At 39.7% G+C, this 12,159-nt stretch overlaps 2 protein-coding genes across 2 annotated transcripts; one reads left to right on the forward strand and one right to left on the reverse strand.

Annotated features, from left to right (window-relative positions):
* Nucleotides 1–1,132: 1,132 nt before the first annotated feature.
* On the forward strand, nt 1,133–2,909 carry LOC146974054 (uncharacterized). Its single transcript, XM_085798917.1, has 5 exons — nt 1,133–1,280; nt 1,389–1,494; nt 2,319–2,408; nt 2,546–2,643; nt 2,758–2,909. Exons 1-4 carry the CDS (start codon nt 1,133–1,135, stop codon nt 2,550–2,552), a joined length of 351 nt encoding a protein of 116 aa, XP_085655043.1. The 3' UTR covers nt 2,553–2,643; nt 2,758–2,909.
* Nucleotides 2,910–3,589: 680 nt separating this feature from the next.
* On the reverse strand, nt 3,590–11,203 carry ska2 (spindle and kinetochore associated complex subunit 2). The gene is made up of 5 exons (XM_085797123.1): nt 11,073–11,203; nt 7,564–7,656; nt 6,327–6,503; nt 5,724–5,798; nt 3,590–4,336 (listed from the first exon to the last, which is right to left on the reverse strand). The coding sequence occupies exons 1-5, from the start codon at nt 11,103–11,105 to the stop codon at nt 4,295–4,297; spliced, it is 420 nt and encodes a 139-aa protein (XP_085653249.1). The 5' UTR covers nt 11,106–11,203; the 3' UTR covers nt 3,590–4,294.
* Nucleotides 11,204–12,159: the final 956 nt, after the last annotated feature.

The following is a 12,159-nucleotide window of genomic DNA, read 5'->3' on the forward strand; positions in this document are numbered from 1 at the left end:
AATGATCACTGTCATCCGTCGGTGACAAAAAAAAAAAGAAATATCCTGTGGCTCCTCCACAATAAATCACCCCCACTCTGCTGTCTGCAACATCATGACATGATGGATCACATGCTGCAGTATGAGAGAGATGGACTCCAAAAAATAGCAACAGCTTGAACGACTCTTCAGATGTTTATTTAAAGTGAGAATTATTGCTTCATGTCATTGTCTCTGCCGCTCAGACTGGTTTCAGACCGACACGACAGAATCGTATAAAATATGAACCATTTGTGTGAATGTTGCCATATGTTGTGTGAAATCTTACTGCCCTTGACCTTTGACCACTAAATCTAAAATCGGTTCACTATTATTATTCATTATTTTGAAGAGTGTTACTGTGATATTGGATTCCAACAAGACCAAAATCACGTTCTGTGAAGTCACCGTGATCTTGACCTTTGACCTTCAGCCACCAAAATCTAATCAGCTCACCACTGAGTTGAAGTGAATGAATGTTTGTGCCACATTTCAAGTTTCAAGTTTTGTTAAGACACTACTGAGATGGACGAACGACATGAAAACAAAGTCCATGACCTGCTTCCAGTTGCCTGGAAATATTTTTGGAAAAATTCCATGAGATGGAAAAGCCAAAAAAACAACAACAGGTTGTTTAAAGGTATAGTCCGAAATTTTGGCAAATTGGTCCCTATTAGTTTTAGGAGTAGGTTTGTTACCTTTATTAGAGACTGCTTGCTGAAAACCTTCCCCCGACGAGACCGTGAATCAGCGGTTTTGCATGAATTTCCGTCTAAAACAACTCTGTCTGGTAACGTTGTGTTATTATCTCATAGCGTGGTGAATGTGCAGGTCACAACTTGTCCACCAGAGCGTTGTGGAGTTGTTGGATTGTGTATTTGATGAGTTTGATGAGGGAAACCAAGAAATCCCATGAGCCTCCGTAGCGTAGCTCTGAGCAGCTCACAGCTCTGCTCCGCCGTTCTAAAAACAGCTTGCACCGACAATTAAAGGTAACGAACCTACTGCTACGACTATAGGGATTATGGCAATGGGCCAATTTGCCAAAATGTTGAACTATCCCACAGTTTGAATTGAGCGCTGTTTGAATTTCATTGTGGTTTATGGAGCTTTTATGCGTTTTACTTCACTTCACTTCACAGATGTGGGCTCAGAAGAGGAGGATGAGGAGGATGAGGAAGACACTAGTGACCAGAGGAAGAACGTAACAGGATCAGAGGGAACTGGTGACGAAAGAGGAGACAACAGCTTCGTTAACATCAGTGAGCAGACGGACACAACAACAGAGTAAAGAGACGTGATCTGGTCCCGTGCTGTGTGTGTGTGTGTGTGTGTTATCTAAGTACCGAGTGTCTGTCCACTCCACTCAGGTGAGCTGTGTGCAGACGCGGCCCCTGCAGAACCAGAGAAGAAGAAACAGCCAACGGCGTGTCCAAGATCACAGCGGTGCTCGAGTTTATTGGAGGACACAGACAGGTGGGTGACAACAGCTACAGCTGCTACAGCAGCTACAGCAGCCTTCACCCACTGATGATAAATCCACTAGTGACACAGATGAGGGAGGGAGAAGCAAGTACAGTAGAAAAACACTGTAATAAGTTTAAAGACGAACTCTGCAAGATTTTAAAGGGATAGTTCAACATTTTGGCAAATTGGCCCATTGCCATAATCCCTATAGTCATAGCAGTATTTTCGTTACTTTTAATTGTCGGTGCAAGCTATTTTTAGAACGGCGGAGCAGAGCCGTGAGCTGCTCAGAGCTACGCTACAGAGGCTCATGGGATTTCTTGGTTTCCCTCATCAAATACACAATCCAACAACTCCACAACGCTCTGGTGGACAAGTTGTGACCTGCACATTCACCACGCTATGAGATAATAACACAACGTTACCAGACAGAGTTGTTTTAGAGGGAAATGCAGAGACTGTTGATGAAAAACTGTCCCTGACAGGAACGCGCATCAGCGGTTTTGCATGAATTTACCTCTAAAACAACTCTGTCTCGTAACGTTGTGTTATTATCTCATAGCGTGGTGAATAAATAAATATATTAATATATATATAATAAATATAGTCTTTTGTGTTCTAAGTACATTTGTTACATTTTGTCGTACATTTGCTCTTGAGTATTTACATCAGAGGCCGAGACTCTTGTATCCTCATGAATGATTGATTGACTGTTCCTCCTCCGTCTCAGGCCTCAGTGAGCTCAACACACTGAAGCACGTGAACATGAAAGTCCAGGTTTTCTCAGACCTTCCTTCCTATCTGTGTGTGTGTGTGTGTGTTCTCTCCTTCAGAGCCCACTCAACACTCGACGACGTGCTGCAGGGCTTTGAAGTAGACAGCACCACAAAGGCTCCAGGAGCCAGTGAAGAAGCCACCACAGTGTGAGTATCAAGTATAGATGAGTGCACAGCTGAAGGATGCATTAAATCGTGAGAGGAGCTGAGGCTTATTTTTATTTTTTATTTTTCCCTCGGCCAATAAAATGAGTGCATATCTTTACGTCCTCTACTTAAGACAGTGAATAATAAACCACAAGTGCATCCTGTGTGTAGGTTTCAGCCGAGTGAGGGACAGACAGATGATGAATGACACAGTCGGCTGAGTCACCACCTGAAGGTATCAGCTTTTAAAGTTCATTAAGACTCATTTAGATCAAATTAATCATTAATTAATAAACTTTCACTGCAAAGCTGAAAACTCAACCCTCCATTTTTGTTTTTGTAAACGCAGGTCTGTGTCGGAGCGGGACCAGACTCCTCATGAACCAAACCAAAATGTTCTTTTATGTTTGAATGCAGCTTTATTTATTAGTAGCCTTGTATTTCCCAGCATGCTTTGTTCTTAGCTTGCTGCTTTGGAGCAAGGTTTGTTATTCTTGAAGGTTTCACTTGAGCCAGTCACTGAAGCTGTGAATGAACTGAATCTTAAGTTAGTTAGGTAGGTAGACAGTCTGGTGATGATGAGTTCACTGGTCTCTCTTCTCTTTGTATTATATTTGCTTGTGGAAGATGTTGTAGATTTAAACGTTGCCTTGTTGAAGAAGAGAAATAAAATAATTTGTCAGGAGCCGAACAGCGTGTGAAGCTTTTCTTGTTTCCTGTAGTGAATCATTATGGTATTTGTCCTGCATTTTGCCACCTGCTTCCTCTCCTCCTCAGGTCAACGGGACAAAAAAGCGCTAAATGTAAGAAAAGAGCGCTAAATACTCACAATACTGTATATCAACCCTAATTTACATGTCCACAGCTCTTTTTGTGACACATTGGAGCACATATGTAATGTAACAACAATAAAAAGCTATTTCTTATCTGCTGCGGTACGGCCAAGAGAAGAGATAATAATGAACACGATGGAGATCAGATGCCAGAGAACATTTGATATTCGATGACAGGGAACTGAAGGCTTGTACTGTATAAACATCAGAAACAAAGTCTCTCCGAGTCGACTGCACGCTTGATTTGACAGATTTCAGGACTTTTTTCTTTATTTGCTGTTTCCATCAGCGAAGGACACAAACTGAACAGGGTCAGAAGGTTAAAACAGATTATTGGAATAAAACACAACCTCATTTATTTCTGTATCAGATGCATCAGAACATTGTTGCTACTTTCACTATAATTACCACAAATTTACATAGTTGTTTGCAGGAAAAAAACTAAAAAACATAAAGGGAGAAATAAAGGAGCTGTACAACACTGGTGTAAAACACAGATGAAACCCTGCGTTTGTATAATTGTATAATACACATAACTATAAGTTCTATACATTATGTACTAGCTGCCAACAGTGTGTGTTCTTCTACGGGAACAGGACACTAGGATTAAAGAGCGATACATGAAGGTGGTTGTAAAATAACTGATGTGGCTCTGTAAGGCTGTACACGTTGATTTAATCATGTCCATGTTCATGCTAACATGTTAAAAACATACCAACATGGTGATGGAAAGCAGCAGGGATCGGGTTTGCCATGGTTACTGTCTCAGGATAACATGTTAGCAACTTAACAGCCGACGTAGGGACGGTGATGGAGGAGCTGGATAAAAAAGTCAGGGGATAAATAAAGTTACTATCAGAATTTCACCCCAAAGGGAAACATGAGAGTGTGTGCAAAGCTCCAGGACGATCCATTCAAACGGCTGAGACGTGGCGGACTGGACTGAAGCGGTGACCGACCGACCGACCGACAGAAAGATCAGCCGAGAGCGCAACGTGCTCTCTCTCTCTCTCTCCAGTGCTCGGAGCAGGAAACATGAAGGAACAGACTCAGTCAGTGGCGGCTGTCGGGTAAAGCTGCTGCATCTGGAGGCACCTGGAAGAAGAAAAGATTCACTCATTTAATTAAACCAACAGAAATCATGAAATACAATCCTACAGTCAGAGGTGATTGACCACTCTGATGTGAACAGCTTTCAGGGTTAAAAGGGAAAAGACTGGCAGTGATTGGGTCTCATTTATAAAGATGGTGAAATGCACAAAACAGGGCCTAAAAGTAGTGTACGTCACTACTTTTCAAAGTTTTTGATCTATAAAAAACAAACTTAACAGGACAATGTATGCAGTTGTACGCAAATTCTGAACCATGTGTACGCATACACCGCATCCTGACGTACGTACATCGAGCGAGCGAAACAGCAACGAAATCTCACACGAATGTGTCCTGATATGCAGTGTTGTGGGATTTTGTCGCAAGTACATTCTATTAGTTCAGAATCCAAACCAACCAAATTATCGAGGGACGTAAACAAACTTCTGGCGCTATTTTTTAGATTCCTGACATTTCCTTGTTGCTGTTATCACGATGATGTCATTCAGTAGCGTTATTGTGCACTATGAGTGAGTAATCGTCTCATTGTCTCATAAATACCTTCTTGTACACTTAACATGTTAAATGCAGGGTCTCTGCAGGTTTCACCAGCTCAAATTTAAGACTTTTTAAGACCATTATGGATGACATTTAAGACCTATATCATGACAAATAAAAAACGTACAAAAGAAATGCGGAGTCACAAAATTAGAAATGGATTGCAATATATATTTCTTTTCGCGCCTAATAGCGTCTTTGCATACGGCCTTTCACACCGCGGACGTAACGAATAAACGACACGTGAAGGTGTGTTCACTGGACACAAAGCAAAAATTCGGTGTGAAGGAACAACATAGAACAGGACCAGTATGCCGTTGTTAACTCTTTTCACCAACAGCTCCACTCTCCCTTACTTACACGTAACTACTGTTATTGGTGCGTTGAGGCCAGAGAATTGTGGGATTTGTAGATTTTGAACGATCGCAGGTTATAATCTTTCTTTTTTGTGATTTTCTTGGTGCGCACATGTATTTTCTTTAGGGGCAAATGCAAGTGAAATACTCGCCCATGGTGGGCATAAGAAAATTTAAGACCTGTCTAAAATTATTTAAGACTTATACACAATAATTCAACGAATTTAAAACTTTTTAAGACCTAAAATTTAGATTTTCAAATTTTAGACTTTTTAAGACCCCGCGGATACCCTGTAAATGGTTAAATAGGATCTAGGACAACTCAAAGTGCTTTACACCCTTTCACACATTCATACAGTGCTTTTCGTAATCATTCACACACATTTGCACACCCTACAATGACACATTTGGGGTGGGGGGGTTCAGTGTCTTGCCCAAGGACACGTCAACAGCAGAGGTCCTGGGAGCCGAGCTCGTACCTGTGTTGTGGTCTGAGTGTCGGCCGAGGCCAGGAGCTCTGCTGCCTGTTGCTCCGACTCTGTCGTCGGCTCGACCTGCAGCACAGAAACAACGACACAGGAACAGTTTGTCATCAGGAACACACTGCACACTTGATAATGAAAAGTCATGTTGTTGTCTGTTACGTCATGTTAGACCTTCTTAAATAAAAACACAATGCCTTATTCAGACAGAAATATTGAGGACTCAACTGTTTGCACACTATTTGACACCAGAGGACTGTGTGACAAAGAGTCATTCATAATTTTCAAAATACACAGCGCCTGTCTCCTTTGCAAAACTTGTGAAAGGTTTTGCAAATGTGGCTTTTTTTTTTACAAACAGCAGTGAAAGCAGTCATGGGTTAAACATAATGATACAGAGAAAGAAGAGTGTTTTTTTTACTGATGGAGACGTTCACACCTTTTCTCATTTATCTGTTCTGTTACAGGCGTTTTTTCTTTCAGGGTCTCTGCAGGTTTCACCAGCTCAATTTAAGACTTTTTAAGACCTTTATGGATGAAATTTAAGACCTAATATCATGACAAATAAAAAACGTACAACAGATACAGCGAGTCCCTTACCTCTACATCTGTGGTCTGCTGCATGTGGTCGATCAGCTTCATCACGCTGCCGAGGTTGTTTCTAATGGAGTCCATGGACTCTTTCTGTGTGGCTGCGATCTCCTTCACCTGGGAGCACAGCGCCGCGTGTTTGGCCTTGATGGCCGCCAGGTTCTCCAGCATCACCGCCGGGTTCTCCTGCAGACACAAGAGTCCATCAACGGTGGTGACGAGCCGAGTCTCTGAGGGGCTGAACACTAAAGAAGCCAGGAAACATGGGATTTTCCCCCCAAGACTGACAATAATGATGAGGATTATCTAAATATACACATTGATTTTGTGATTTTTCTAGTAATTCAAATCATTCTCCCTCACTGTGATGAGACTGAGGACTGCAGCTGTCCAGACAGGAAGTTGGACTTGGATTGACAGTCTGCGCTTTAGTGATAATTCTCATTTGAAATAGGGCTGCAACTAACGATTATTTTCATTATCGATTAATCTGTTGATTATCTAAACGATTAATCGATTAGCTGTTTGGTCAATAAAATGTTAAAAAATGTCAATCAGTGATTCCCAAACCACAAGAAGACGTCCTCAAATGTCTTGTTTTGTCTAAAAACCAAAGAGATATTCAGTTTATTGTCATAAAGGAACAAAGAAACCAGAAATATTCAACATTTAAGAAGCTGAAATCAGAGATGTTGGACTTTTTTTCTTTAAAAAACTATTCAAACCGATTATTCGATTATCAAAATAGTTGACGATTAATTTAATAATCGATTTTTGTTCAACTAATCAATTAATTGTTGCAGCTTTAATTTGAAATATATGATAAATGAAACATATCATGAACTTCACTTTTATGATAATTTGTTCCTGTTTGACGCACATATTAGCAATCTCTATGTGTTCTGCTTTGTTTTGCTTCATTCTTTATTAATTTAGGGTAATATTTTGTCTTGTGTTGCTGCACTATGTTTTTTTTATGAACTGATAAACTGGCCGTTATGAATGTTTTGCAAACATTAGTCATAAGTTGCTTCTAGTCTTGACTTATTGTATTCTTCAAGTAGATTTTTCTGTAGCTATTCTGTTACAAAATTAATTCATTTGCTCTGTTTCTGAAGATATTGTAAATTCTGTGATTAAATCTAAGGGTGCCAATAGACAAAACCATCATGTCTCCATGTGGACTACAGGTGTCTTGACTGACAGCATTTAAAGAAACAGTACGAGTGGTCGTTGAGTTTATTACCTCAGCAGGAGATCCATTCTCTGCGGTGCTGTTGATGAAGTCCAGCTTCAGTCGCTTCTCGATGTAGTCCAGGTCAGCCTCTGACTTCAGGAACTGTAAGGACACTCAGCTTTACACTTGGATCATGGCACATTAACAAACTTAACATTAACATTGCTTCTTCCAGCTAAGAAAAAAAAAAAGTAGAAATTCAATACGACTGTTGAGACACTGGAAAAGTTATTGTCAAAGTCAGGAACTCTCTGACTGGTAAAGCAGCAACATGATCAATTTGAACTCTGATACAGGTTTTTACACTTTTTTCAGCTTCACATTTTGTTGGTATAGTATCACAAAAAAAAAAGAGGTCCGGTCAATACCAGCTCCACTCACAAAAATGGCTTCCCAGTTTTCGCACACATTTTCCATTCCTATTAAAAACATTTCTGAGATATTGCAGTAGATTTTTCAGACCATTAGCTTGTTGTTTATTATGAAAATAAATGGCTTAGGCCTACAGTTGGTGTAAAAGTTAAAAGATTCCTTCTCTTTTTTTCATATGTTATGTTGCAGCTAGGGGCACATGATGATAAGAAATAAAAAATTGTATTGTTGTGATCATTTTCAGCCGATTATTTCAGTAGTTATTTTTCCCGTTTAATTATCAATCAATCAATCAATCAATCAATCAATCGATCAATCAATCAAAAAAAATGAAATTATGATGTTGTAACGTCCCAAAAATCTCTCAATCCAGGTGTGAAAAGTTACATATTATAACTTTATAATACATTTAGTGACATATCAAAGTTTATAAAGAGTGAATGTGTATGAATGAATACATTATATACTGCCAACTAATTGCCAGATGGCTACTAGCCGGGGACTTGGGCTCAAACAAATCAATTAAGACCAGAGCCAAACACCTTTTATTCAAGCTGTGATCCTAACACAGACAAATGTTGTTCTATTTTTGCCATGTTAATTTACCTGACTGCGAACTAACTAACACAAGCAGTGTTCATGTAAATATCTTGTCTGTGCTGACTGCCTGCTCCAAACTCTGGGAAAAACAAAACAGGAGCAGTTTTCCCTTCCCAGACTATTTTCTTTATTCTCTGCTTTATCCAGACCAGTAATTTACTAATATCAAATTCCATATAACACATGAACCTTTGTCTATTATTGCTGAGAGCAGTTTTTGAATGGATTGTGTTACCATGTGGAGCAGATCCCTGTCAAACCATAACATGGCCCATCTATCACGTCCACTTAACTTGATGCGTCTCTGCAGTTTTCAGATGCTTTGACAATACTATTGCACTGCTAGCTGTCTCGTACAGTAGTGCAATGAAGTCAGAGCACCTGCCAACAGCCGAAATCTCAGAGTTCAAAAACTTTTTCCTTTTGCTTGTAACTAAACTAACTCTGGCCAATGCCCTTTTAACATTGCACTGGTTTTCTAGCAGGGTCACCAGTAGTACAATGTAAAAGGGCACTGGACAGACAGCGGACTAGCTTAGCTATACAGGCTATAGTCTACTACAGTGGTATGAAAATGGTTAGTGATTAGGCCGACGGAGGAGTGAAGTGTCCTGCTGCTGTTACTTTTTTTTATTTATATTTCATGAACAGTTTCCCAGGCCACTATTATTTGGAACTGTCTCTGCATAACCTAGATTTTACTTTACGGTAATTGTTCCCAGCTGTGAGTAGCCTAACTCTTCCATTTCCTTTGCTCATTGCTTGAGAGAGTCGTGTGCATCTGCAGCAGCATACTCCCAAACTGGCCATATAGTTTATACATAATATTCTGTCTGCTTCAAGTGCATTATTCTAGTATTTAAACACACAGAAAACTAAAACCTGCTTGTAATCAGTAGTGTGGATTTGTAGTTTGGACGCTGCGAGTGAGATACTGTTAAAAGGTGAGGAAAAGGCTTGTAAGTAAGTGGATCTATGTTGGTCAAACATTTTACACCTGAACTCACTGTTGTTCTCTGCTCACATTTATCATGTGTGTAATGAGAAACTGATGATCTTGCCAAAAGGTTAAATAAAATGTGCACTCAGTTATGAGAAAGCATCGCTGCCGTTGTGTGCAATGTAAGCGAGTGTGTTCAGATGAACACATTTACTTGTTCTTGCTGAAGTTTGCAGACATGATTGTAAAAGGAGGAAGTGGTTCGTTTTACACTGTTGTAAAAGCTGACAATGCACAGCAGTGATCTGGGTGTCCACATCTCTAATGATAAGATTAGTTTAGGTGGGATTTGATCTGACCCTCCTTGATTCCCTTTTTTTTTGTCATGCAACAAGATTATTTCAGCGTTCGACTCCTGAAATGTCATAATAACAAAATAACGTAGGGTACTAGTGCTTCATCAGAGCTTTGTGCTCACCATAGGCTGGGTTACGGCCTCTCTTTTGACCAGGTTTAACCAAAGACGGTTTAGTTTAACTCATGCACTAGTGTTGTAGTCAAGACCGAGTGAAGACCATTATTCAATACCAGTACTCATAATAACAATCAGCTAAAAATAAAAGATAATTTTATATAAAATCTTCACCACATTTAAATGAAACAAAGTTTGGACTAAAGTTGAACAGAGGAACACAGCAGCACACAATCTGTTATTAAAGTCTCCCACTTTTAACACTGTGGTGCATGCAACCAAGTTTTTTCAGATGGTTACACAAGCAGATACTTTTGTAGGACAATTTTGATGATCTTAAAGTTATTGAATTACATTACATTAAAAAAAAATGTCACAGCAGCTGAGGTCTCTGGAAAAAAATCCAAAGTCCAGCTCAAGAGTATCTAACACTATCATGTACTTTTTTTTTTATAAAGAGTACATTGGCTAATTGGACAGTTTATGTGGCAGAGAAGTAGGCTAACTCTGTTGTTGTTTTTAGCCCTCATTATGTCAAAGTCTGACTGTGTGGCTATCTGCTGACACAGTTTACATGAAAATGGCGAATCTGCGACTAAAAAACATCTGGAGTTTGTTCCCGATAGGATAATAAACCGTAAACAAAGCAGACAACATGGCCACCGGTTCACCTGGCAGGCAGGCAGCGACGAAAAATACGTTATAACCAACATGTACGCGTTTTTTTGTGGTTGTTGTTGGTCATTTTAGTACCGTAAGTGTTGAAGAAGAGAGCGGGGCGACGCTTTCACAGTAGCCGTTTTAGGTGGCCCTACACTGGGGCGTAGTAGTGTTAAACCTCGGCTGTGTCATCTGGTTCCTCTAATAACGTGCACGTTGAATGCAATGGCGCAAATGAGTTTGAAATGTTTATAACGTTACAGAGAGAAAATCACAGCAGGACTTGACTGGTGTGTGTGTGTGTGTGTGTGTGTGTGTTTTTAAGTATCCCATTTGAATAACTCATAACGATAATTTACCGACCTGCTGGTTTGCCATGTTATTATTCAGTAACGATAAAAAGCTATTTCAGAGAAAGAAAGAAAAAAAGGAAAACATTACAGGCAATAAAACAGTTTTTTACGCTGCGCTTACCATCGCCTCAAGCTTATCAACTGTTGTCTCCATGTTGAATAGTTTTCGGCCTGGTTCGGGCTCTGTGATTGGTCAGCTGTCAGGAATGGAGGACGCTGATTGGTCGGCGGTGTGGAACGACAGCCTTCACTCTGCTGCTCGATGTCGCTGCCACAGAGCTACAGAACTCAAAGATGGCGGCGGGTCACATGATGAGTGAGTGGAAACCGTTGATAAATAAAAATGAGCTGGATAAGCAGACACAAAATGGCGCCTGTTGAGTTCAGTTCTGTCAGGATCTTTCGCTATGCTACGAGGCAAAGACGGTTTAGTATATTTACTATGGAAAGTCTCCAGCTTCCGATTTACTACCGGGTGTTTATGCGCAGTGTCGTTACTCCGATAGACAGATGCTGCATCTTCATAATCTAAATTCCCACTTTTACTTACAAATTTGACATGCACAAATCTAAATTTTCAAGCAAGAGGACACATTCTGGTTTCTGGAACTGTCTGCATAAACAATATATCTATCACATACACATGTTTTTTGTGTTCATCTTTGTGTCGTTGTGTGAGCTACTGGACTAATTTGAATTTCCCTGCTAGGGATGAATAAAGTATTCTCTATCTATCTATCTATCTATCTATCTATCTATCTATCTATCTATCTATCTATCTATCTATCTATCTATCTATCTATCATTATGAAAATAAAATAAAAAAGCTGTTCAAACATAATCTTTGTAAGCTTTACAAAATATTTATTGAAGTTTCTCTCTCTCTCTCTCTTTGTCTTGTTGTCACCCTTAACCCACTGTCCAAACTGTGGTACATGCCACAATTACAAAATGAAACAACTGCAGGGATTCACAAAAATAGAGAAAATAGGCTATAATTTACCAAGGAATGCCCAAACCTTTGTACACAACAAGGTAAATTGTTTTCTCTTTTTCAAAAATTCAAAAACCCAAAACAGGTGAACAGCAAACTTGCCATGTGTAATAATAAATGCAACGTCAAATCAAAAATGAAAAAACTAAACATCTAACAGGTTGTATTACAAAACAACATTGGAGTTGGGTTTCATGTTGGAGTAATTTAATGA

The sequence above is a fragment of the Trachurus japonicus genome, chromosome 14 (genome assembly GCF_045865225.1).
Source record: "Trachurus japonicus isolate A0001 chromosome 14, Traja_1.0".
NCBI classification, from domain to species: Eukaryota; Metazoa; Chordata; class Actinopteri; order Carangiformes; family Carangidae; genus Trachurus; species Trachurus japonicus.